A 21,658-nucleotide genomic window follows, 5' to 3' on the forward strand; every position below is an offset into this window, starting at 1 on the left:
TCTAACCAGATAATATGTTTACTGAGTTCTAAGCCAGTCGCGCCACCCAAATACCTGACAATTACCTCTACGCAAGGTCCAAGGTGCCAAGCGATCAATTAGCACTTTAGCACTGCATTTTTGCAATCTATTTGCATAGGCGAAAACCTTTGACTCTTTACGAAGCTCTAGGTTCGGTTTTCTATCCACCGACCAGCGTTAATTGATGTCACACCACATTCTCCAGGTGGTACATACACATATCTGATCAAAGTATTTAGCGCACTCGTTGGCTGACCCTAAAAAACCTGAAAAAATGCGAATGCAACCACATTTCTCGACGTTTCCGCATTCGCCGGACAGGTGAAACTTTTTGATTGACTGACATAGGCGACACACCATACTGCACTCCAACAAAGGTACACAGTAGGGGAAAACAAAATAGCGAAATGCGTACGGCAACGGAAACAATAGTATTTAAAGTCAGACCTAGCGCCATTTCTCGAAATAGTGTAAGTATAAATAAACTAGTAGTACATATATAGGAGTAAGCTATTAAAACGAAAACGAGAAAGATCGATAATAAAATACATCTTTTTGAACATACGTTAGAAGTCGTAAAAAAAAAGGTTTCCTATTTAACTATATGGGTTAATAATAATAATATGGGTAATAATAGTATTACTAAAAATAAAGTATCCAATATATTCGAAGTAGCATACAAATTCCTACTTATACCCGCATTCCCGAAATAAAGAGTTTTTTATCTCAAACGGAAAACTATTGTCGAAAATATAATTTATATTTGTTTTAACCAAATTTACTTAACAAAAAAATGAAAAGCGAATTATAGTTATAGCTCAGAGGTTTACTTCTTTAAACATTTCATGGATCCAAATAAGCCAAATAAATACTATTTTATTAATTGAATTACCGTTAATTGGTCATCAAAATCAATTAAAAAAATAGCCTTTCATAATCATTTTGAACTGATTTAATATTAAATAAATTAAACTATTTCCTAATGAGCCATGGGCTTTAGAGTTTTTGATATGCACATATAGAAATAATCTGTGCGGAACATACATAAATTTGTTTTATTTTATGGAATACAAAAAATAAAATTCGAAATAGTAGCCTTCTTCTTATCCTACATATGTATATATTCATCCCTCTCACAAAGGGCGCCCACGTCCCTGGGCGCTCTCTCTTAGCCGCCGACACGTGTGAGCTCTTTTGCTCTCTTAGTTGGCTGTTGCTTCGCGGCGGCTCTCTTCGGCACCGCCTGCTGCCGCTGCCACTTCCATGGCGAATGGGCGCGGCGGGAAGCAGAGCAAGAAACAGTGGACTACCGCCACTTTTTTAATTAAACCATGAACCCACGGCAATGGCTGTGATGACTAATATAGCCCAAATCGGAAGCAAAGGTGGAGCAGCTGGAAAATGCCTCCGCGCCGTGGCGTTACTCACCTGCGAGAGAGGCAAGCGGCAATTGGAATGGAAGAGGAATTCCGAGTGCACACATACGAATGCACTCGTACACGGCCACAAATACGCACTCGCGAAGGAGAACGAACGCAATTGTAGAAGGGCCCGCGCTTTTGGGAATTGAACAATCGACTAGTTTCGGCTTGGGCTTTCTGCCGATACTTTCGATACTGATACTTCGATACCACGGGCTGGGATGCCGATGGCTATGGCGATGGCAACAAACAACAGCAACGCCAACAAAACGCAATATTTTCACTCTAAATTAGCTCGACACACACACGCACCGCATCGGATCTCACCGCACATAAAATATATCCGACAAGAAAACGTAACAGACTTCGCCATGCAGAAAATGCGATCTAACCCAAAAAAAAAACTACATGTGATTCCAAAAAAATATATATTAATATCGAATTACTTCTTAGTCAACTAGCCATATCTTTCGGTGTTTAGGGGAAACGACAACGCGAGTGAAATCGTGCAGCAATAAAGAGCGCGTTTTGTAAGTCGCATAAATATTTTTTTGTAGAAAATGTTCCCACAACTTCGAACATGTTCGATTGGGGTGGCAGAACCTGAACTGGCACGAGTGTTGCCGTTTTAGCATTTTTAAAGCTCAATCTAGTTTATTTGAAAATGGATACGCCCGAAAAATGTGTAAAAGGCATCACATATTAAAGGAGTAATACCTAAAATGACAAGAATAAACTGACTACCAAAATGGAACACTAGTTCTGTCTACTATGTTATTGTCATTTCATATCCTGGAAGAAAAGTACCAAAGATACACCAAAATAAAATGGAACGCCACTACTTTAAGATATCCGTTACTCAGCTAAAGAAAGTGTAATAGCACAAATAGACTGCCTTACCAACCTGTAAAGGGACTGCTCTAGAGATTGCGAGTGGTTTACTTCTTACAGGTCATTACTATTGTATGAATTTTTAATGAACTTTAAATAACTTTCTAGCGGCAGGATTTAAAGTTTTTATTTTTAGGCTAAACTAAATTATTGTTGATCATTTACCAAATACTTTAAGCTGGACTTCTTAAATAAATAGAATGTTAAATATTTTTTTAATTTTGTTTGTAATTAAAAGAAGAGCGAACGCTATAGTCGAATTTCCGGCTTATCTGACAGCCGCTACTCAGCTGGTGAAAGTCGGGGAACTAGCGACTATAGCGTTTCATTCCTGAGACCGATGCATGCATACGGTCATGATAAAGAATATATATATGTACTTTATATGGCCAGAAACGCTTCCTTCTATTTATTACATACTTTTCCGCGAATCTAGTATATTCTTTTACTCTACAAGTAGCGGGTATAAAAATGAAAACCTATTTTAATAATGTGGCTTGATTTTAATAACGTAGCTTTGATAGTTCCTTAGATCAAGTCTTTCATACGGACAGTCGGACAGACGGACGTACAGACGGACATGGGCAATTCAACTCGGCTGTTGATCCTGATCAAGAATTTATATACTTTTCAACGAATCTAGCATACCCTTTACTCAATGAGAAAGCATGCAAACTACATAGACATAGACGCAGCGCAAGTTTGTTGACCCATATTGCCACGCCCACTCTAACGCCCACACACCGCCAAGAAGTGTCAGTGTTGAAATTTCTCCTTCGCACATCCACTAGCTGAGTAACGGGTACAAGATAGTCGGGGAACTCGAATATAGCGCTCTCTTGTTTGATTTACGTTAAGTAAAAGTCAACAATTATATATTTATTTTGTAACAATCAATAAATACACATTTTTGGAAGGAACGTCACTTTCCCATTTAAATTCACCTTAATAATATATTTCATATGGATCCAGAAAACTTAGAGGTGGGACACAATTATGAAGGTTCCCAGGAATCATATGCGAGCAGCACCAGTTCAATTAGCAACAAGGGACAAGATGACACTCAATTTAAGCGTGAGGCTGAAAAAGCTATCTGCATCATGCCGCCCCGACCGGGAACTACTATGATGAACTATCAGGAGCTATATATTCCACGGAATCAGCTCACAGATGTATATTACCCTATTCAGGAGGCGCAACGATGGCTCACTCTAATGGACAAGATGGGAAAGGCACACCGTTTTCCACTGCCTACGATTCTTCCGAAAGTGATCCAGACCCGCTACGTGCCAAAGCGGCATCTTCCAAAAGACGTTGAAGTGGACCGGAGGCGTCGTCAGTACCAGAAGATCAACCTAGTGAAAGAGCTGGCCAAGGCGGGACTCACTGACAACGTCCTCCAGCCCACCGAGGAACAATACAATGTAATGTCCGAATTCGCCTTCCCACACAAGTTTCCCCTGAGCTACTTCGACGACAGCAACTTTGACATAAACTCTCCGGCGGCCTGGTTTGAGCTGGGAGTTGTCGGAGATGCCCACTACCCGCTTCCAGCGAAGGCGTACCTGCCCTATAACCAAAGCCTGCTAAACTGCCAGTGGGGCATGGCAGCTGTTACCGCTCACCACGAGGACTCCGACCTTTGGACACTTTTATCGCTGGAGGACGGATGCACCTACACGGTACCTAAGCTTCAGTTCATGTTCATGGCCGAAGACCCGCACAAGTACATCAAGCGGCTGCAGGCCGCTGTTCACGAGCGGCACAAGGGAGAGCAGCTAATGCTAATGGAGCTGATCGTGGATTGCGTCCTGCACGAGGATATTGAGTCCACCGTGTTCTATAGCTTTAAGCCCATCGAATCGGTCCTGCAGGCGGCTATGGCGTCCGCGCAGTGCAAGAGGCGACTACGCTCCGAGGTAAACTTGGTGTTCGAGCGGCTAATGGCCCTATACGAGTTGGAGCAGTTTATCCTTAAGATGCCCAAAGAATTTCCTCAGTTCCGGAACATTAACCTCAAGGAATTTCTGCCCCGGTCCTTCGCCGTGGACGTTTCCGGGAGGGAGCGCCTTGAACTGCAGGCCCTTGGCATAACCATGCAAGAGAAGCGGTATGACTTCCTAAAGGCTAGTTTGTTTTACTGTGGCGGTGGCATCGAGGCCATGGCCGGAGTGGCTATCGAGTGCCAGTACATCGAAACACTTTCGATCTTCATCTGCAGCTTTAGCAAACCCCTGGCACTAGTGGACTTCCTGCAGGCGCAGGAGTCGCATAGCGACAACGTTGCCACGTTCCTTAAGGTCTATTGGCCGCAACAGCTGACAACGGTCATTACCGTAGTACTCCGAGCCCTGGGAAAGGGCTGGCTGGACATCTCACTCACCACTTGGACGGTCTATCTCATGTGCAAAATCTCTCGGTTTATACTGCAGGTCAAGTTCCGTATGCAGGAGTCAATGGAGGTGCTGCTCGAGACGTCTCTGATAAACTTCTCGCACTTCGTTTGCGACCCTTGCCTGCAATTCCTTGAATTGAAGTCCAACTACAAGTGGACCAACAACTACATAGACACCGAGTTTCCTTTTCAAAAACCTGTATTTGCCATGACCCTCGGCATCAGCGATGATCGCAAGGTATTTTACTCCACTGACCCGGATGAGTTCCAGCCGGGGCTGGTCGAGATCTTTAAGAAGTGCCTGGAGAAATCGGCTGGCGTAAGGTGCATAGATGGTTCTGTCATGAGTTTTTTGAAGTTCGCCCCTAACCTGTATATTCTCACGGTAGAGCTTATTGAGGACAGGTTCCTGAAGGAGAATGAGCTTCTGAAGAACTGCTACGCCAAGGCGGTGCTGCCCCTCAGGGCATACGCCCGACACTACGAAAGGTTTATCGACTTCTATCTTCTTAATATCACAACCTATATGCAGGCATATGCTCAAGCCCACAAGCCATCCTCGGAGGTAAAGCGGGACATTCTCGAAAACAAGCGATTGAAGGAGGAGGTTCGCGAAATCCTGCCTGCCTTTATTACCATTGGACCGTTTTACATAAACGTGGATACAATGAAGCAGTTTATGATAAAGAAACGCATTGAAGTCGTGAGGCGGATTTTCGAGTATTACGTTGACCGAATGTATGAGACGAATGAGGCTCTGCTGGACCGTTGCCTGGAGATGTTCCGCAGAATCGCAGAACGTCCAATTAGCATTGAACACCTGTACGAGATTCGCGACTTTGCACAGACTGTTCCGGATTTAGTGGATGAGCTAAAGGCTGACATTCAGGTTATGTGGCTGGAGTACGACCTGCTGGACAGCTTCTTTTACAACCTGAGTGACCACCAGTTCGCCATGAAGTGGAACGTGTATGCATGGCCGCACCAGATAATGGTGCGACTGTCCACCTTGAAAGACGAGCAGAAGTTGGACATTGAGGAGTTTCTCCGCCTACACGCCAGCGAGTGCCAGGCGTTTGAGGAGCGTCTGGAGTCCCTCAACGACGAGGTACAGGCCTACTCACTGGCGTTTAATACGAACCGCGCCCAGGAGACGTCAGTAGATATTAAAAAGACGTGGGCCTTGATTAAGGAGCTCGAGAAGATCAGCCAAACTCTGCAATTCCGGCAGGAACTATTTGAGCTAGAGCCACTCTCTGTTGAATTCCTGGAGAGCATAATCGCGAGCTTTAATCCCTATAAAAACCTGTGGTACGCCTGCGCAAACTTCCTAAAGCTTGAGGACGCTACCTTGGGCAACCCGATAGCGCAGCTGGACTTGGATGATGTGTGGAATAGTCTAATGAGGCTTCGCGACGAACTCACCGAGTCAATGAAAACATTTCACGAAAAAATCGAGATTATGGAGGTGGCTAAAACGTTCATTGCAAAGATCGACGATTTCGTTCCACTTTACAATAGCATTAAGGATATTCGAAATGAGAACTGGATGTACATTCACTGGCAAGAACTAGGCGGGGTAACCGGGCAAGAGATTAAGTACTCTGTAGCGATGAACTATCAGTACCTTATACGTAAGGGAATCTTGGACTTCCTGCTCGAAGTCCATATCATCTCAGAGAAGGCCAACAACGAGGCGGAAGAAATTCGGTGCGCCATCGAGGAGGAAGAGAGGCGAAAGCAGGCCGAATTGGATGCTCTGCTGTTGCGCAAACAACTCCGCAAGTGTCGCAGGGATATACTATAAAATACTGTAGTTGTTGAAATCGTTTTAATGCATTACAAGATAGTTTCTGGATAGACATCTATCTGCCTGAAACAATGGTTCGACTGGGCTCTGGGATGGTGCTCCTCTTTATACCCGTTACTCGTAAAATAAATGGGTATACAAGATTCTTAGTAAGGCATATATATTCTTGATCAGGATTACTATCCGAGTCGATCTGGATATGTCGGTCTGTCCGTCCGTATGAACGTCAAGATCTCAGGAACTATAAAATATAGAAAGAACATAGACGTAGCGCAAGTTTGTTTCCTGAGAAGAGGACAGCCAAACGGTTTAGGAGAATGTCATTCAGGTAATGACCGCCGAGTGCCGGGAGTATTTTTGTGGTGGATTGGGACCCATTGCGCCAAGCTTCCCGCTACCCGGCGCCTCTGAGGAACCCTTCTTTCACGAGCCTACTACGACTATGAGCCCACACAAGAGTCGCAGAACAATGACAATGCCGGATGGGTACCCAGTGGGACTAAAGAGCTAACTATACTCATATGCAGCAGCCTCCACCGGGCATACCGAATCTGAGATGACTGTGCCACCGCCGCAGATGGGCGGTCCACCACCAAATTTAGCCCCAAATATGAGTGCGCCGCCGCAGATGAAAATGGGTGTAGCACCGCCACAGAGATTGGTCATGGGCAGTAAGTACAAAACTAACATTTTCAAGCTACTCCTACGATTTAATATTGAAATTTTTGTTATTTATTAAGCTTAATGCTGACAATCCTAACGCAATTCTGGGCAGATACATTGAAAGTAAAATGCTTTATGCCCTCTACATTTCAGTTCGTGACGCCTACGACGGTTATCGTGAGCGGAGAAGGCTCTTGAAGGAAATACTTTTATAAAATAATCACGTATGTTTATAAAAGCGATATTTTTGAGATATTATAATACTTTTTTATACAGCTGAGAAAGGCCTTCCTTGAAATGCTGCGGGAGCGCAATGACATCGAGAGGCACACTAGGGGGATCCAAGGTACCGATCACTGGACTCGATCTATCGTGAGGAGTACTTTGAAGACTAGCGATCTCTTGACAAGGATAAAGATAAAGAAAAGGAGAAAGATAAAGAGAAGGACAAAGATATGAAAAAGGACTGGGATAAAGGACAGGAAAGGACAAAGAGAGCTCTCGTCGGGAACGTACTCGACTAACAAGCAAAATCCGTCTAAGCTGTAAAACATAATAATAAAAATAAACTACAAAATACAAACTAAATAATTTCATGTGAATATGTTAATTCGTATTCCCTTGATTTCAGACAGATGTTGCAATGCAGTAGATGAGGTATGTGCGATCATATAGTACGAGTACATACATTCTTGATTAACAACCAAGTCGATAGACCCTTGTCTGTCTAATTGAAACTTTGCCGAGAGTCTTTTTTCTATTTCAGGTAGAATGGGCAGCACCACTATATCATATAGCTGCTATTGAAATAATCGAAAAATAAAAAGAAACAAGATAGAACGCCATAATCGAGTTCCTCAAGAAAAAACGTTAATTGCAAGAAATATATATACCATATATATATATAACCAGGAATATATATATATACTCTATATGGTCGGAAACGCTTCCGTCCACCTGTTACATACCTTTCAACGAATTTAGTACACACTTTTACTCTACAAAAATCGAGTATAATTACACGACGACGCTTCATTCCAAGAGGTGGAACATTTGAGGAGTATCTGAAACGTAAGCCATTTAGCTAAAGTTTTCATATCAATTTCTGATTTTTTAATAAGTAAAATATTTTTGTAAATTTTAAAGTTATTGTACTTTTATTTAAAATTATTGTGTTTTGTATAGAACACAGAAATTGTCCCTAAAAATAATAAACTATGTTACCTGCTATTGCTGTAGCATTAGTTATGAGTCATAACTTATCACTGATCAAAACTTATTTTCAGATTGTAAACAAATGTAAACAAGCCGCGGTGGTCTATCGAGAGTGATCGATAGCTCAAGGAATGTATAAAATTATATTTTTCTTGGACGGCATTTAGTATTTTTTTTCGACCGACTGAATACTACTGTTTAAAGACTTCAACCAAAATTTTGCAACCAAAAATTGTTGCCTTTTTTGTGATATCTTCTTAGATATGCCTGATGCCAGAATACTAGGCATTAATATAGAAATCTAATTAAGTAAAAAATAATATTTTAATTGAAACAGAACCATATTATGATATTTACTGTCAGAGGAAGTGGTATTTATTGGGGTGGTCACACTGGCGCCCTGTGTTTCTTGTAAAATTTTTGTCAATCGCTTTGGAATCTGAGCTGCCGTTTCCGCATTTCTGAGAAACTACAATGGCAGATGACACAAATGAGGACAGCTGGCTATATGGAACCTCGAATCCTGACTCGACGACCGGCGAGCTGGGAAACGGCAGGGATTCTCTGATGGCGGAACATGAGTCGGTGGCTGAGGCTCAGGCATTAGCTGAATTGGTGGCCGGCGAAAAGATGGGCGCTTCGGTAGGCACTGATTCCGCTGACGACTCGCCGCGCTGTCCAAAGGAAGAGGTGCCCGAGTACTCTGAGTTCGACGATCCCGCGCAGGAAATGGAGGAGGACGAGGAAGCTTTACCCAGCAAGGAAAGCCGGAGCAGGAGGGAGCGCGACAGAGAACGGGATCGTGGTCGGTGCGCGGATAGGGCGGACGCCCGATCATCGCCAGACCCAGAGGACGACGAGATGAGCGATGGTCCTGCCGCCAGGAGGGAAAGAAATGGCTCAGGATCCGATGATGACGAAGACGACGACTCAGACGACGATATCAATGTGGTTATCGGGGACATTAAACAGGCCCCCAGCACCTACAACATCAAGCAGCGACCCAACCTTTTGGCTGGAGGCACCGGTGTTGCCGGAGACAAGGCCAAACCGTCTGGTCAGGCGGGAAAGTTCAGTATAGAGGACTTTGAAGGTGCCGGCACCATCAACGGAGTGGCCGTGCACGAGTTCAGTATTGATTCGCTTGAGGAGAAGCCGTGGCGCAAGCCAGGAGCGGATATTACTGACTACTTCAACTACGGATTTAACGAAGAGACGTGGCGCGCTTATTGTGAACGCCAAAAACGCTTCCGCGTGGCGGAGAGCGGTGTCGGACTGGCCAGCCTCACTCAGAATGTAAATCAAAATGCACCTATTGGAATCCTCACAGATGGCGGCATGGGCATGGGCCCTCCTGGAATGCACAGTATCCACTCGATGGTAGGAATGGGAGGAGAAAGCGGAATGCAAATGCCCCCACCGGGAATGCCGCCTATGATGCAACACCAGTCGCGATCCGGAATGGGATTAATGCAGCGTCCGCCAAGACCCATCTCAACCACTGGTGGTGATAGGGGGGGTGATCGGGAGAGAGCCGTTAAGGAGAACGCCATTCAGGTGATGACCGCCGAGTGCCGGGAGTATTCTCGTGGTGGATTGGGACCCATGGCACCTAACTTCCCGCTACCCGGCGCCTCTGAGGAACCCTTCTTTCACGAGCCAGAACCCTTTGACTACGGCTATGAGCCCACACAAGAGTCGCAGTGGAACAATGACAATGCCGGATGGGTACCCAGTGGGATTAAAGAGCTAACTCCAGGTCACGCGCATATGCAAACGCCTCCACTGGGCATACCCCCTCCTGGGATGAGTGTGCCACCGCCGCAGATGGGCGGTCCACCACCTAATTTACGCGGCATTATGCCACCCAACATGCGCATGCCTCCAAATATGAGTGCGTTCAGGATATTTTGATTTAACATGTCCTATGCCCGGCTTATTTATATTTTCTCTTGCAGACATGGGACCGCCACCAGGAATGATGATGGGAGCAAATGCGCCGCCACAGATGAGAATCGGTGTGGCACCGCCACAGAGATTGGTCATGGGCGGTAAGTACAAAACTAAATTTTTAAGCTACTCGTACGATTTAATATTGAAATTATTGTTATTTATTAAGCTAACGCAGTTCTGGACAGATACATTAAAAGTAAAATGCCTTTTGCCATCTTTATTGCAGATCGTGGCGCCTACGACGATGATCGTGAGCGCAGAAGACGCGAGAAGGAAAAACTGTTAAAGAAAGATCAGGTATGTTTATAAATGCGACATTTTGGAGATATTATAATATTTTTTTATACAGCTGAGAAAGGACTTTCTTGACATGCTGCGGGAGCGACATGACATCGAGAGGCACACCAGGTGGTACGATATTAAGAAAAAGTTTGAGGCGGATCCAAGGTACCGAGCACTGGACTCGTCCTATCGTGAGGAATACTTTGAAGACTATTTGCATCTGTTGAAAGAAGAAAAGCGCAAGGTACGTGACCTAAAAGAACGCGAACGACATCGCGAAAAAGAGCGTTCTCGTGACAAAGATAAGGAAAAAGATAAAGAAAAGGAGAAAGATAAAGAAAAGGACAAAGATAAGGAAAAGGACAAGGATAAAGAGAAGGAAAAAGATAAAGAGAGCTCTCGTCGGGAACGTTCACGATCCCGCGAAAAGTCCAGCCGTCGCAAGTCCAAGTCCCGTGAGAAAGATCGAAGCGAACGAAGCAGCAAGAGTAGCACCAGCAACACCGGATCCTCTAGTCGCAGCGAAAAGAAAAAATCATATCGAAAGGACAAAGACGAGGACGAATAGCACTTGATTATGTACTTTTGAGAACAAGAAGAAACCATCTAAGCTGTATAACATAATAATAAAAATAAACAAAAAAATACAAACTAAACAAAAAAACATACTAAACAAAAATAATACTCTCAAAAACGAATGGCGTTTTTAGAGGAGGTAAACAAAAAATTTGGGTTTTAAATAATTTAATGTGAATATGTTAATTCGTATACCCCTGACTCCAGCTAGATGTTGGATGTAGATGAGATATGTGTGATCATATAGTACGAGTATATACATTCATTCAACAACCGAGTCGATAGGGCCTTGTCCGTCTGATTGAAACTTTCCCACAAGTCATTGAAATAACCAAAAAATAAATAAATAATCCAGTTTCTCAACTATCAGATACTCGTTACTCAGGTAGTGTGGGTGAGAACGAGAAATTGAGATTAAGCATGTGGCTTTTAGTAACAGAAGTAGCTAGATTTGTTGAAAAGTATGTAAGAGGTAGAAGGAACCGTTTTCGACCATTTAAAGTATATCTATTCTTGATCAGGACCATTAGCCGAGTCGATCTGACCATGCCCGCCTGTCTGTCCGTCCGTATGAACGTCGATTTCTCAGGAACTATAAAAGCTGACATTAGGTATGTAGATTCCAGAGGGAGACGCAGAGCAAGTTTGTTGACTGACGTTGCCACGCCCAAAACTGTCACGCACAGACTTTGTATAAGTATTGATATTAGTTTAATTTCTTCTATTATTTATTTTTGACACATACGCATAGGATAGGTGAAGATTACAATATAACTAGGCTATGGTAGAGCGGTTAGAAAATATACAATATATATTATGACACGGAACAAGCCCTTAATATTTTTCTACATTTGGTTTTGCTTTAAAGTAACAACGATTGTCTTTAGAAAACTAAATTCACGTAAGCGATTCTTATTTCATAGGTATTTTTAGATTTCCACTATATTTAATAATATTCCCAATTATTATTAAAAATTAATCTAATTTTTTTCTTTATAAAGGAACTTTATGTACCTATATTTATAAGTATATATATTTGAAAATCCACACGGGTGAAACAAAAGTACAGTTAGCATTTGAAGATCAGATATTCAGTATGCGGACATTTTCATTACAATTTTATATGTTTTAGTTGCAGTTCTTGTTGAAAAGTTTATAATAATTCCTTCTTTTGTTACCTGTCTTCTATATACGAAGTTTTAAAATAATTAGTAACCATCAATGTCGTCTGCCATTTAATATGAACCTTTTCGTAAACTAAAATGTATATAAATAAGTAATGTTTATTATAACGGAAGGTTTTTTGCTGTTGAAATTGGGAAGCGAACTATGTTATTAGTCACATCTTGAACTAAATTGTACTACATTTTATTTGCAGCTAGAAGCAAGCTGCCCTAGATCGAGGTACTTTGCTTTTACGTCACAACATTTTTTAATTGATAACATTCACATACTCACACCGCACTTTGGGACTGGGAAGAATCGTTGGGGAAATGTAGTCCGCTGATGATTTTTCGCCAAATTAGGCTAGACTTTCAAATTTTGAATACATATTTAAAAGTTCATTAATTTGAAATAAGTTTTACGAGTTTCTAAGCTAAAAACTATTATTCTTTTGGTAAGTACAATTATAAGGTATCCCTTCCTTAAGGTACCAGATTTTTTATGTTGCCACAATTTCTAACGCTCGGTGAATCATTAAAATTTAGGCGAAGAGCGTAGAAAAAGTAGGCAGTTCGGAAATATGTTCAACTGTATTGTATGAAAATGGTTAGCCTAATGAAAAATTATAAGCTTCAGAAATCGCAGTACTGATTTTTTGATTTGTTCCACTGGCACATTCACCCCTACACGAGGCATACTCATATTTTTAAAGTCATATTTTATGAAAATATATAAGGAGTAGATGTCAGTGGAACATGGTTATAAAACAACATTTCTCCCGCTTGACCTCCCGCCCACTTACACACTCGCACACTCAAACTGGGTTCGGATGAGACCTAAAGCTTTGTTCGACGCCCTGTTTTGGGGGCTTTGATTGTGCTTTATCTGCTCAACAGCTGCTCTACATTAAGGGTCAGCTCCTGGCCGGGATGGGTCCTATTATTGTTGTTGACTGCACCATAGGAACTGGCACTATTGCTGTTTTGGGCATAGATCCCGTTCAAAGATCTGGACGGGGCCGGCGATGTGGGGGCGGAAAGCTGGGGCGAACTCAGAGGCGCCAGCGGCGGCGACTGCGCCTCCAGATTTGAGGGCGGACTGCGGTTCAAATTGCTGTCCAGGCTACTGTGGTGTTGCGAGGAGGCCGGCGACAGCGGGATCTCTTCGATCTTCTCCAGATCCTGAGTGATCGAGGCGGAGTTCTGCTTGTGGGACCGCGTCAGCGTTCCCTTGGGACTGCGATTAGTGTCGTGCAACAGAGGTATGTCCAGCATGGAGCTCTTGACACCCCCACCACAACCGCCCACCAAGCCCGAGTAGGTGGTTGCCTGCAGGGAATACTGGTGGTGCTGCTGGTCTCCCTTCGCCTGCTGGTCGTCGCGATCCAAGCTGAACTGCCGACGCAGAAGGCGACTGGAGCCGGGCTTGCTGTCGAACCGACAGGCTCCTCCCCCACACCCGCTTCCGCTCAAAGCCATCGAGGGGCAATTGCCTCCGCCCCCTTGTCCACCACCCGCTCTGCCCGCCACACTGCCGTAGAGGTATTTCCCGTCGTAGAACTGAGTGAGGTTGCTCTCGCTGGGACTGAGGCATTTATAATGGTTGTATGGCGAACTGAGGTCCATCATCTCCTCGATCTTTTTGTACAGCCGGGAGCTGGATCCTCCCGTGGAGTTCGGTAGCCGGTTGAAGCTGTTCGGGTTGAGTAGATTTTCTGGAGTCAGTTCGGAGAGCTTTCGCGACTGTGGACTGGTACTGCTGGGGGTTGTCTTGCCCGGAAACTCTGGACAAAGGGTGGCGTTGGGGCTAATGGTGTTGGTGGAATTGGAGTCCAGGGAGTACGAGTTGGGGAGATTCGCCCCGTAGGCCAAGTCTGCGTTAGCGGGCGGTGTTATCTCGACCTTCACCTCGACGGTTTCCCCAGCCAGCGAGGAGCTCTGCGAAGAGGAGGGATTTGTGCTCGTCCGAGATTTGTTTGCTTGCCCCTTCAGGGTTATTGAGTTGCGTATAAGGGACTCATCCAATCTGCGAAATACCAATAAGTAGAATTACCAAAAAAGTATAGATAAGAGATTAACATACCCGTGAGATTCTCTAATGGTATTTTAGGAATGCAGAAGTCAGAAGATAAATATGTCATTAATAAAGACTAAATGTCTTAACAGCAAATCGAATTCGGTAGATACTTAATGCTAGACAATGTTATTTCTATGACTATTATAATGTAAGGCCGCAGCATCAACAGCTCTGTGTCGGTTTATTCTATGCAATGCATATCATATCAGCTGGCAGCGGCGGTCCTTTTCGTGCTCTCACTCTTCGTTTTATAATCGCTAAGCATAGTTGTCAGCGAACTTTTTCGCTGAAGATTTGTTCTACACAAAATTTAAAATAAATTAAAAAAATGGTTCCATTTCATATTTTTATATAAATCGATTTGACTGGCACATTTGGATTTATTTTACAAAAATCATTTTGTATAAACAGCAAATGGAAACATATTTATTACTGTGATAATAAATAAAACACGATCAATCGAGAATCGGGAAATTCATAGTATCTATGGGAACCTTCCTTTAAATACCGATTGATTGTCAAACTGCTATCTTCACTTATATTTATTTGTATTGAAATATTCTCACCCAACAGGAGGCGGTGCTGGCAGCGGCTTGTCGAATCCTTTTTTTCCCAGCAGCCAGAAGGTGTTCATCATGCCCTTTCCCTTGATGTCGATGAGACCTCTTGGCTCGATGTCATAGCCACCCCGAGCCTCCAGTCGATCCCGTGTTTCCTGGGACATATGGATGCGCCAGGAGGATCCTTAAAAGCACATATCGTTACTTTAATGTGTGGCGACTTAGAAACGCCAATCTGCAATTACCTGTCGACTCCATTCTCGATGCCGTGTTTACTGTGTCTCCAAATAGGCAGTACCTGGGCATCGTGAGACCTACCACTCCGGCACAACAGGGACCCGTGTGGAGGCCGATTCTCAGTTGGAGTGGAACTCCGGGAAGATGTTTTACATTAAAACGACCACTTTGATGCAGAAGATCTAAGGCCATGGTTGCTATCTGCTCGGCATGGTCGGGTATTTTCACGGGTAGACCGCTAACCACCATATATGCATCGCCGATTGTCTCCACCTGATCAAAGAAGTGGAAAATCAATCAAATAACGATTAATGTCATTCTTATACGTGTAAAGCCAAAGAACAAACTTCAGGTAACTTAGGAGAACGTGAAATTCGGACTACCATGAGTGTGGTATATTCTCATACCCGCGAGATTTACGAATGCAGAAGTCAGAAGATAAATATTTCATTATTCAAGACGGGATGTCTAGAGGGCTGTGGTTGGGAATTTTTGTGAGTTAAAAAAAGTCAGGTCCCCGCAGTCTTATAACGGTAGTGTAAAATGCCTTTATCATGCTTTATCAAATAATTTCGGATTTATAGATTTTTACATTAGCTTTGTTAAGTATGTACCCATATGACCCAATATACATACACACAAAAATAACCAAAACAATTAAAATAGATCACCAAAAAAATCGTTACCTTACCTTATACACATTATAGGCGTTGATTGTGGCATCGAATATCGTATAGAGATCGTTGAGCAAATCCACAACTTGTACTGGACTGCAATGGGCGGCGATTGTTGTAAAACCAACAATGTCACTAAAGTATATGGTTACGTCGGAAAATTCTTCCGGATCGACGGCCAACCCCATCTTCAGTTTTTCAGCAACCGAGCTGTATACAAGGGTTTGATAACATAACATATATAGTTTTGGACCTATTTATTGATTGACAGTGTCTTACCTTGGTAACATGCGATTCAGCAGCTGTTCAGTCTTTTTTCGTTCAATGTCCAGTTGTTCAGTGCGTTCCCGAATCAACTCCTCTAAGTTATTCGAGTACTTCTCGAGCATTTGGAACATCGTGTCCACAAAGTTTACTTTGCGTCCATGGTTCAGTATCTTGAAGCGCTCATAAACCCTAATAGATACAAAAATAAAGAAAGATACATACAAGAAAAAATAAATGATATAAGAAATACTGAAAACAAGATAAGGCTAATATATCCTTGCAATGATAATATATAATCAAGAAATTTATCAAATTTCCTTTTAGTTTGTATACCCGTTACTCGTAGAGTAAAAGGGTATACTAGATTCGTTGACAAGTATGTAACAGAGAGAAGAAAGCGTTTTCGCCAATACAAAGTATATATATTCTTGATCAGAATCAATAGCCGAGTCGATCTGGCCATGTCCGTCTGTCCGTCCCTATGAACGTCGAGATCTCAGGAACTATAATAGCTAGAAAGTTTCAGAGATTCAGCATGCAAACTCCAGAGACATAGAAGCAGCGCTCGATTCATATTGCCACGCCCACTCTAACGCCCACAAACCGCCCAAAACTGCCACGCCCACATTTTTTAAAAATGTTTTGATATTTTTTAATTTTTATATTAGTCTTGTAAATTTCTATCGATTTGCCAAAAAACTTTTTTCCACGCCCACTCTAACGCCCACAAACCGCCAAAAACTGTCAGTGTTACAGACTCTCCTTCGCACTTCAAATAGCTGAGTAGCGGGTATGAGATAGTCGGGGAACTCGACTATAGCGTTCTCTCTTGTTTTGCTGTATTCGCTATATGCGGGGCGACTGAAACGCTAGATCGGCAAGTGATTCTGATCAACAATATATATAATATATAGTGTCAGAAACGCTTCTATCTACCTTTTACCTACTTTTTAGCTTATTTAGTATACTCTTGTTGTGGTTTAAAAAGTGTAATCTTCCAATCTTTTGTGGGTTATACTTACGAGTTAAAATCAGGACGCATGTCAGGCTGTTCGGCCCAGCACTGGCGCATGATATTGATGGCCTCCGGTGGAGCGGCTCCCTTGGAAACGGAGGGCCGTATCAGAGGCGGAGGCTTTTTAATTTTAACTATTATTTCCTCCGGAGAGAGGGAGAGCATGCAGTAGGGCTCTCCTCTGACTACCACCTCCTGCATGATGATTCCGAAGGAATATACGTCTCCAAGTTGGGTTCCCAACTGAAAGCGGCCGTGCTGATTTTGATGGTGGTGCTGATGCTGGTGGTGCTTCGCGTTTCGAAGGAGCTCTGGAGCTGTCCACAACAGCTCCTTGGCACTTCTGGGTCTTGGCGGAAGTCCCTGCGATTCGTAAAAAGAATTCAACCCATAATCGGTGATTTTCAGAACCCATCGGGCATCCACAACGCAGTTTCTCGAGGTCAAGGCCCCATGAACTCTCAAAGGTGAGGAGTGTAGGTATCGCATGCCCCTAACCAGATCCGTAAGTAAGCTCAAGCGAAACGACCAGTCCAGCTTGATCTCATCCATGATAAGCACATCCTGCAGCGATCCTCTGGAGCAGTAATCAAAGACCATAGCCGTACGGTTGGGATCAGATAGCCAACCAATTAGCGGGTTTATATTTTCGTGCCTTAGACCATGGGCCATTACGAGTAGATCCATAGCCTTGGTGCGCAGTTCCGCAGATCCGTTTATATGCACCTCCTTCAGTTGCACGAGATCTCCATTATACCGAGCTCTCATGTCCAGATGGGCAGGATTGTGCCTGGCTAAGCTGCCAGTGCCGGAGGACCCACTTTTCCCGTTCGCCGCGGCTGTGATGGCTCCAGCCGAGCCCGGAGCGGCTGCACCAGGAATAACGAATCCTAGATTCTTTAGGGAGCCAATGGAACCTTTAAGGAGATCCGGCTTGTCTACTTCCGGGCCCCCAAACTCCTGCAGCTGCTGCAGCCAACAGCATAGCATGGCCTCTATGCCCTCATCGACCTGATATCGAAAAATATGGAGGTGTTTTAAAGTGTATCGAATTTGGGATTTTTGGAGCTTACTCTTCGAGAATCCACTGGGAAAACAAAATCGCTGGCTGAAAGGACTATTTTGTTGGGGCCATTAGAGAGACGCTTACGTAAGAAGTAGTTTCTGTGCGGGGTATAAACATTTTGTAATTAAATGACATTTAATCTTTTATGAAATCGTATTTTTCTTTATTTAGGTAGGTAGTTTATTTTCACCCTTAAACTTCAAAGTGGTTTTAATAATAGAAATGTTTCGTATATTACAGGAACTAAATAATGATTCAGTTAAGTTTAATAAAATTTCTTCCAGGTAAATACTAATAATTTAAATATTCCTATCAAAAAGGAACTAATAACAATTTATGGTATCAATCTATACTATTATAACTATTACTGAAACAAACATAGTCCTTGTTATTACACTATTTATACCTGCTACGAGAGACTAATATAGTATATCAGTCCGTTCGTCCATCTGGCCTTTATTCCGTCCGTATCTGGCCTGGATCGTCCTGGTCCAGGTCCAGTACAAAAGAGAAGTCTTTGAAAGTGCAAGTTCAGCCATCAATTGTGTTGGCAGAAGAGATTGCCACGTGGTTGCTGCAAAATAAGGTCGAACCCTTGGCAAGAAAAGCTTTTCGGCACATGTGTGGCGTTTATACCCGTTACTCGTAGAGTAAGAGGGTATACTAGATTCGCTGAAAAGTATGTAACAGGCGGAAGGAAGCGTTTCCGACCATATAAAGTATATATATTCTTGATCAGGATCAATAGCCGAGACGATCTGGCCATGTCCGTCTGTCCGTCCGTATGAACGTCGAGATCTCAGGAACTACAAAAGCTAGAAAGTTCAGATTAAGCACACAGACTCCAGAGACAAGGAAGCAGCGCTCGATTTATATTGCCACGCCCACTCTAACGCCCACAAACCGCCCAAAACTGCCACGCCCGCATTTTTTAAAAATGTTTTGATATTTTTTCATTCTTGTATTAGTCTTGTAAATTTCTATCGCTTTGCCAAAAAACTTTTTGCCACGCCCACTTTTACGCCCACAAATCCGCCCAAAGCTGCCACGCCCACACTTTTGAAAAATGTTTTGATATTTTTGAACTAGTCTTGAAAATTTCTATTGATTTTCCAAAAAACTTTTTACCACGCCCACAAACCGCCAACAACTGTCAGTGTTGAAATTTCTCCTTCGCCCTTCCACTAGCTGAGTAACGGGTATCAGATAGTCGGGGATCTCGACTAGAGCGTTCTCTCTTGTTTTGAACTGGATTTCAAACATTAATATCGAGGATCATAGAAGAAATTTTGCGCAGTTTTAATTTTAGTCATTGATAATAAAAACGTTTTTGTGACAGAAATGTCGTACCACACATCAGTAGTGTTAAATTTTTGTTTGCAAGTTACCTTTGTTTTTTTATTTTAATGCTAGTATAGTAGTTTTTTTTCGATAATATTTATAAGGAGTAGAAAAAATAAACATCTAGATACAGCAATCCAGATCTTTTATATCTTGTAGCTATTATTTATTAAAAAAGATATAACGCTGAAGTCGAGTTCTCCGTCTATCAGATACCCGTTAATCAGCGTGTGGTTGGCGATCGAAAAAGACAAATAATAAATTAATAAACAATGGAAAAAATTCACAAATTTTTGAAAAGTGTCGGCATATTATTTGTGTGGTTAGAGTGTGTGTGGGCGTGGCAAAATGTTTATTGTCAAATCGATAGCTATTTACTAGACTCATAAAAAAAATACCAACGGATGTTTCAAAAGTGGCACATTTTGGCGGCTTGTGGGCGATAGTGTGGGCGTGGCCACATTTAAAAAAGAATCTTACTCTGGAATCTGCATGCTATGTCCCAACTAGCTTTTACAGTTCCTGAGATCGAGGCGATCGTACGGACGGAAGGACGAATAGGCGGACATGGTCAGATTAATTGGGCTAGTGATTTTGACCTTTCTGAAAAATTTTTAAAACGAAAGCAAATGCAAATTTGTTTTTAGTAGTTATTTACAATTCAGAATGGGTACTTTTTGTACATAAGCAAGCACCGTGAGGTATTTGACCCCAAATTTATGATTGGGTCAGCCAAGCACAATTCAAAGGGTTTTAACTTTAAAACAACTGTTTTATGGTATATAATATTTAAATTTGTGTTGTATTTTTTAAAATTGAAACAATTTCTGTTAGCATGTGGGCCACTTTGTACTTGTAGACAACTTCACAAATCTTGCCAAATAATGTAAAATTACATTTTTAAACTTTCTTATATACTCTTTTCTTTATTGAAATAAAAAGTGAGACAGAATGAAGCTGAGGTGTTTCATAAATATAAGAATATGTCATGCGGAATATGTTTTTGCACTTAATACAATTCGGTCCCTCGCGCTATATACATAAATACTGTTGAATAATGTTCTATAAGTCAAAGCTCCTTTTAACAAAAATTCCAATTGCTTTGTAAGCTTAAAAACCTTAACAACCCAATAGATCCCAGCATGTCTGGGTAGTACGATTCGTCAAAGTTCCCTCTTATGATATACAAATTAAAGTTTAATTGGCAGGCAACTTACCTCATGGCGATTCCCCCGGCTACAATGCCAGCGATTATGATGACCAGTAGGCCCACACAGATCGCCGCGATGGTCCAGCAGATGGCACCACACTGCCACAGGAGGACACGGCTGACCAGCAACCACTCGTCGTAAGCGGGGTGTATCGAGTGGGTGATATAAGAGCCACTACCTTCAACATTCAACCCATTTCCTTGGCTTCCTCTGTCGTTCTCAAGAATGAGCAGTGGTCGCCACTTGTAAGTGGCCACCGGGGCGTCCCTCACGATGTCTAGCACCACAAAATCATATTGGGGACTGGTTTCTGAAGTGTCCGATTGGGTAGTGGTTGTTACTATCGTATTAAAGAGCGGGAAGAGATTGCGGTACGGATACAGTTTGTTCAGGCTGGCATTGCGATGTCCGAAGGGTGGTGGATCCTTGTAGTTGTCATTGAGAGGCGTGCGAAAATTCTGCATTTTTGCCATAAGTCCAGCCGCATTCAGAAAGAGTCGATGTCTGTCGTTTAACAGAGTCAGCACCAACAGATTGCTGCTAACAATTTCGGCCGGAGAACCAGTGTTGTGTGCGAAGGCTTTACTCCGTGACCCACCTATTCGAGCCAAATATTTATAGAACCCATGCTGGGTGTCCAATGAGCTGCCCGCCATGTCGATGAGTAGGATTTTTGTGTGCTGCCTTCTGGGCTCTGACCCATAGCCGTCCTTTCTTGCCTGCTCCGTCCACTTTAACTCGATGGTGGACAGCATGAGCGTGGTGCTCGCATCGTTCAGCGGGGCTGTGACAATAATTGCTGAAAAGCGAATGCTATGAG

At 42.9% G+C, this 21,658-nt stretch overlaps 3 protein-coding genes and 1 long non-coding RNA gene across 8 annotated transcripts in view; 2 read left to right on the forward strand and 2 right to left on the reverse strand.

Annotated features, from left to right (window-relative positions):
• Positions 1-1,450: 1,450 nt before the first annotated feature.
• Positions 1,451-7,615, forward strand: LOC122621009 (dynein axonemal heavy chain 1). Of its 4 annotated transcripts, XM_043798726.1 has the most exons (4): positions 1,451-1,972; positions 3,306-7,209; positions 7,355-7,425; positions 7,478-7,615. In XM_043798726.1, the coding sequence occupies exon 2, from the start codon at positions 3,434-3,436 to the stop codon at positions 6,533-6,535; it is 3,102 nt and encodes a 1,033-aa protein (XP_043654661.1). In that variant the 5' UTR covers positions 1,451-1,972; positions 3,306-3,433; the 3' UTR covers positions 6,536-7,209; positions 7,355-7,425; positions 7,478-7,615. The 4 variants fall into 4 exon arrangements, with proteins under 4 accessions (XP_043654661.1, XP_043654662.1, XP_043654660.1 ...); XM_043798725.1 differs by lacking the exon at positions 1,451-1,972 and having other exon boundaries at positions 3,208-7,209; positions 7,279-7,425; XM_043798724.1 differs by lacking the exon at positions 1,451-1,972 and having other exon boundaries at positions 3,208-7,209.
• LOC122621016 lies at positions 7,300-8,607 on the reverse strand. The gene is made up of 4 exons (XR_006326174.1): positions 8,426-8,607; positions 8,170-8,265; positions 7,466-7,744; positions 7,300-7,407 (listed from the first exon to the last, which is right to left on the reverse strand). It is a non-coding gene; the product is annotated as an uncharacterized LOC122621016 (long non-coding RNA).
• Positions 8,608-8,752: 145 nt separating this feature from the next.
• Positions 8,753-11,279, forward strand: LOC122621011 (pre-mRNA 3'-end-processing factor FIP1). The gene is made up of 4 exons (XM_043798729.1): positions 8,753-10,310; positions 10,375-10,467; positions 10,596-10,666; positions 10,719-11,279. Exons 1-4 carry the CDS (start codon positions 8,891-8,893, stop codon positions 11,217-11,219), a joined length of 2,085 nt encoding a protein of 694 aa, XP_043654664.1. The 5' UTR covers positions 8,753-8,890; the 3' UTR covers positions 11,220-11,279.
• An 858-nt stretch (positions 11,280-12,137) lies between these two features.
• The window catches only part of LOC122620104, a 63,265-nt gene continuing 53,744 nt past the window's right edge, over positions 12,138-21,658 (reverse strand). For both annotated transcript variants that reach the window (XM_043797408.1, XM_043797409.1), the window contains 9 exons: positions 20,845-21,637; positions 18,294-18,384; positions 17,228-18,231; positions 16,218-16,394; positions 15,956-16,148; positions 15,273-15,537; positions 15,034-15,211; positions 14,474-14,485; positions 12,138-14,416 (listed from right to left, as the gene is read on the reverse strand). In XM_043797408.1, the coding sequence (XP_043653343.1) occupies positions 13,273-14,416; positions 14,474-14,485; positions 15,034-15,211; positions 15,273-15,537; positions 15,956-16,148; positions 16,218-16,394; positions 17,228-18,231; positions 18,294-18,384; positions 20,845-21,637 (3,857 nt within the window). In that variant the 3' untranslated portion in view covers positions 12,138-13,272. The remainder of the gene's footprint in view (positions 14,417-14,473; positions 14,486-15,033; positions 15,212-15,272; positions 15,538-15,955; positions 16,149-16,217; positions 16,395-17,227; positions 18,232-18,293; positions 18,385-20,844; positions 21,638-21,658) is intronic.

Source organism: Drosophila teissieri, chromosome 3R (genome assembly GCF_016746235.2).
Source record: "Drosophila teissieri strain GT53w chromosome 3R, Prin_Dtei_1.1, whole genome shotgun sequence".
In the NCBI taxonomy this organism is placed as follows: Eukaryota; Metazoa; Arthropoda; class Insecta; order Diptera; family Drosophilidae; genus Drosophila; species Drosophila teissieri.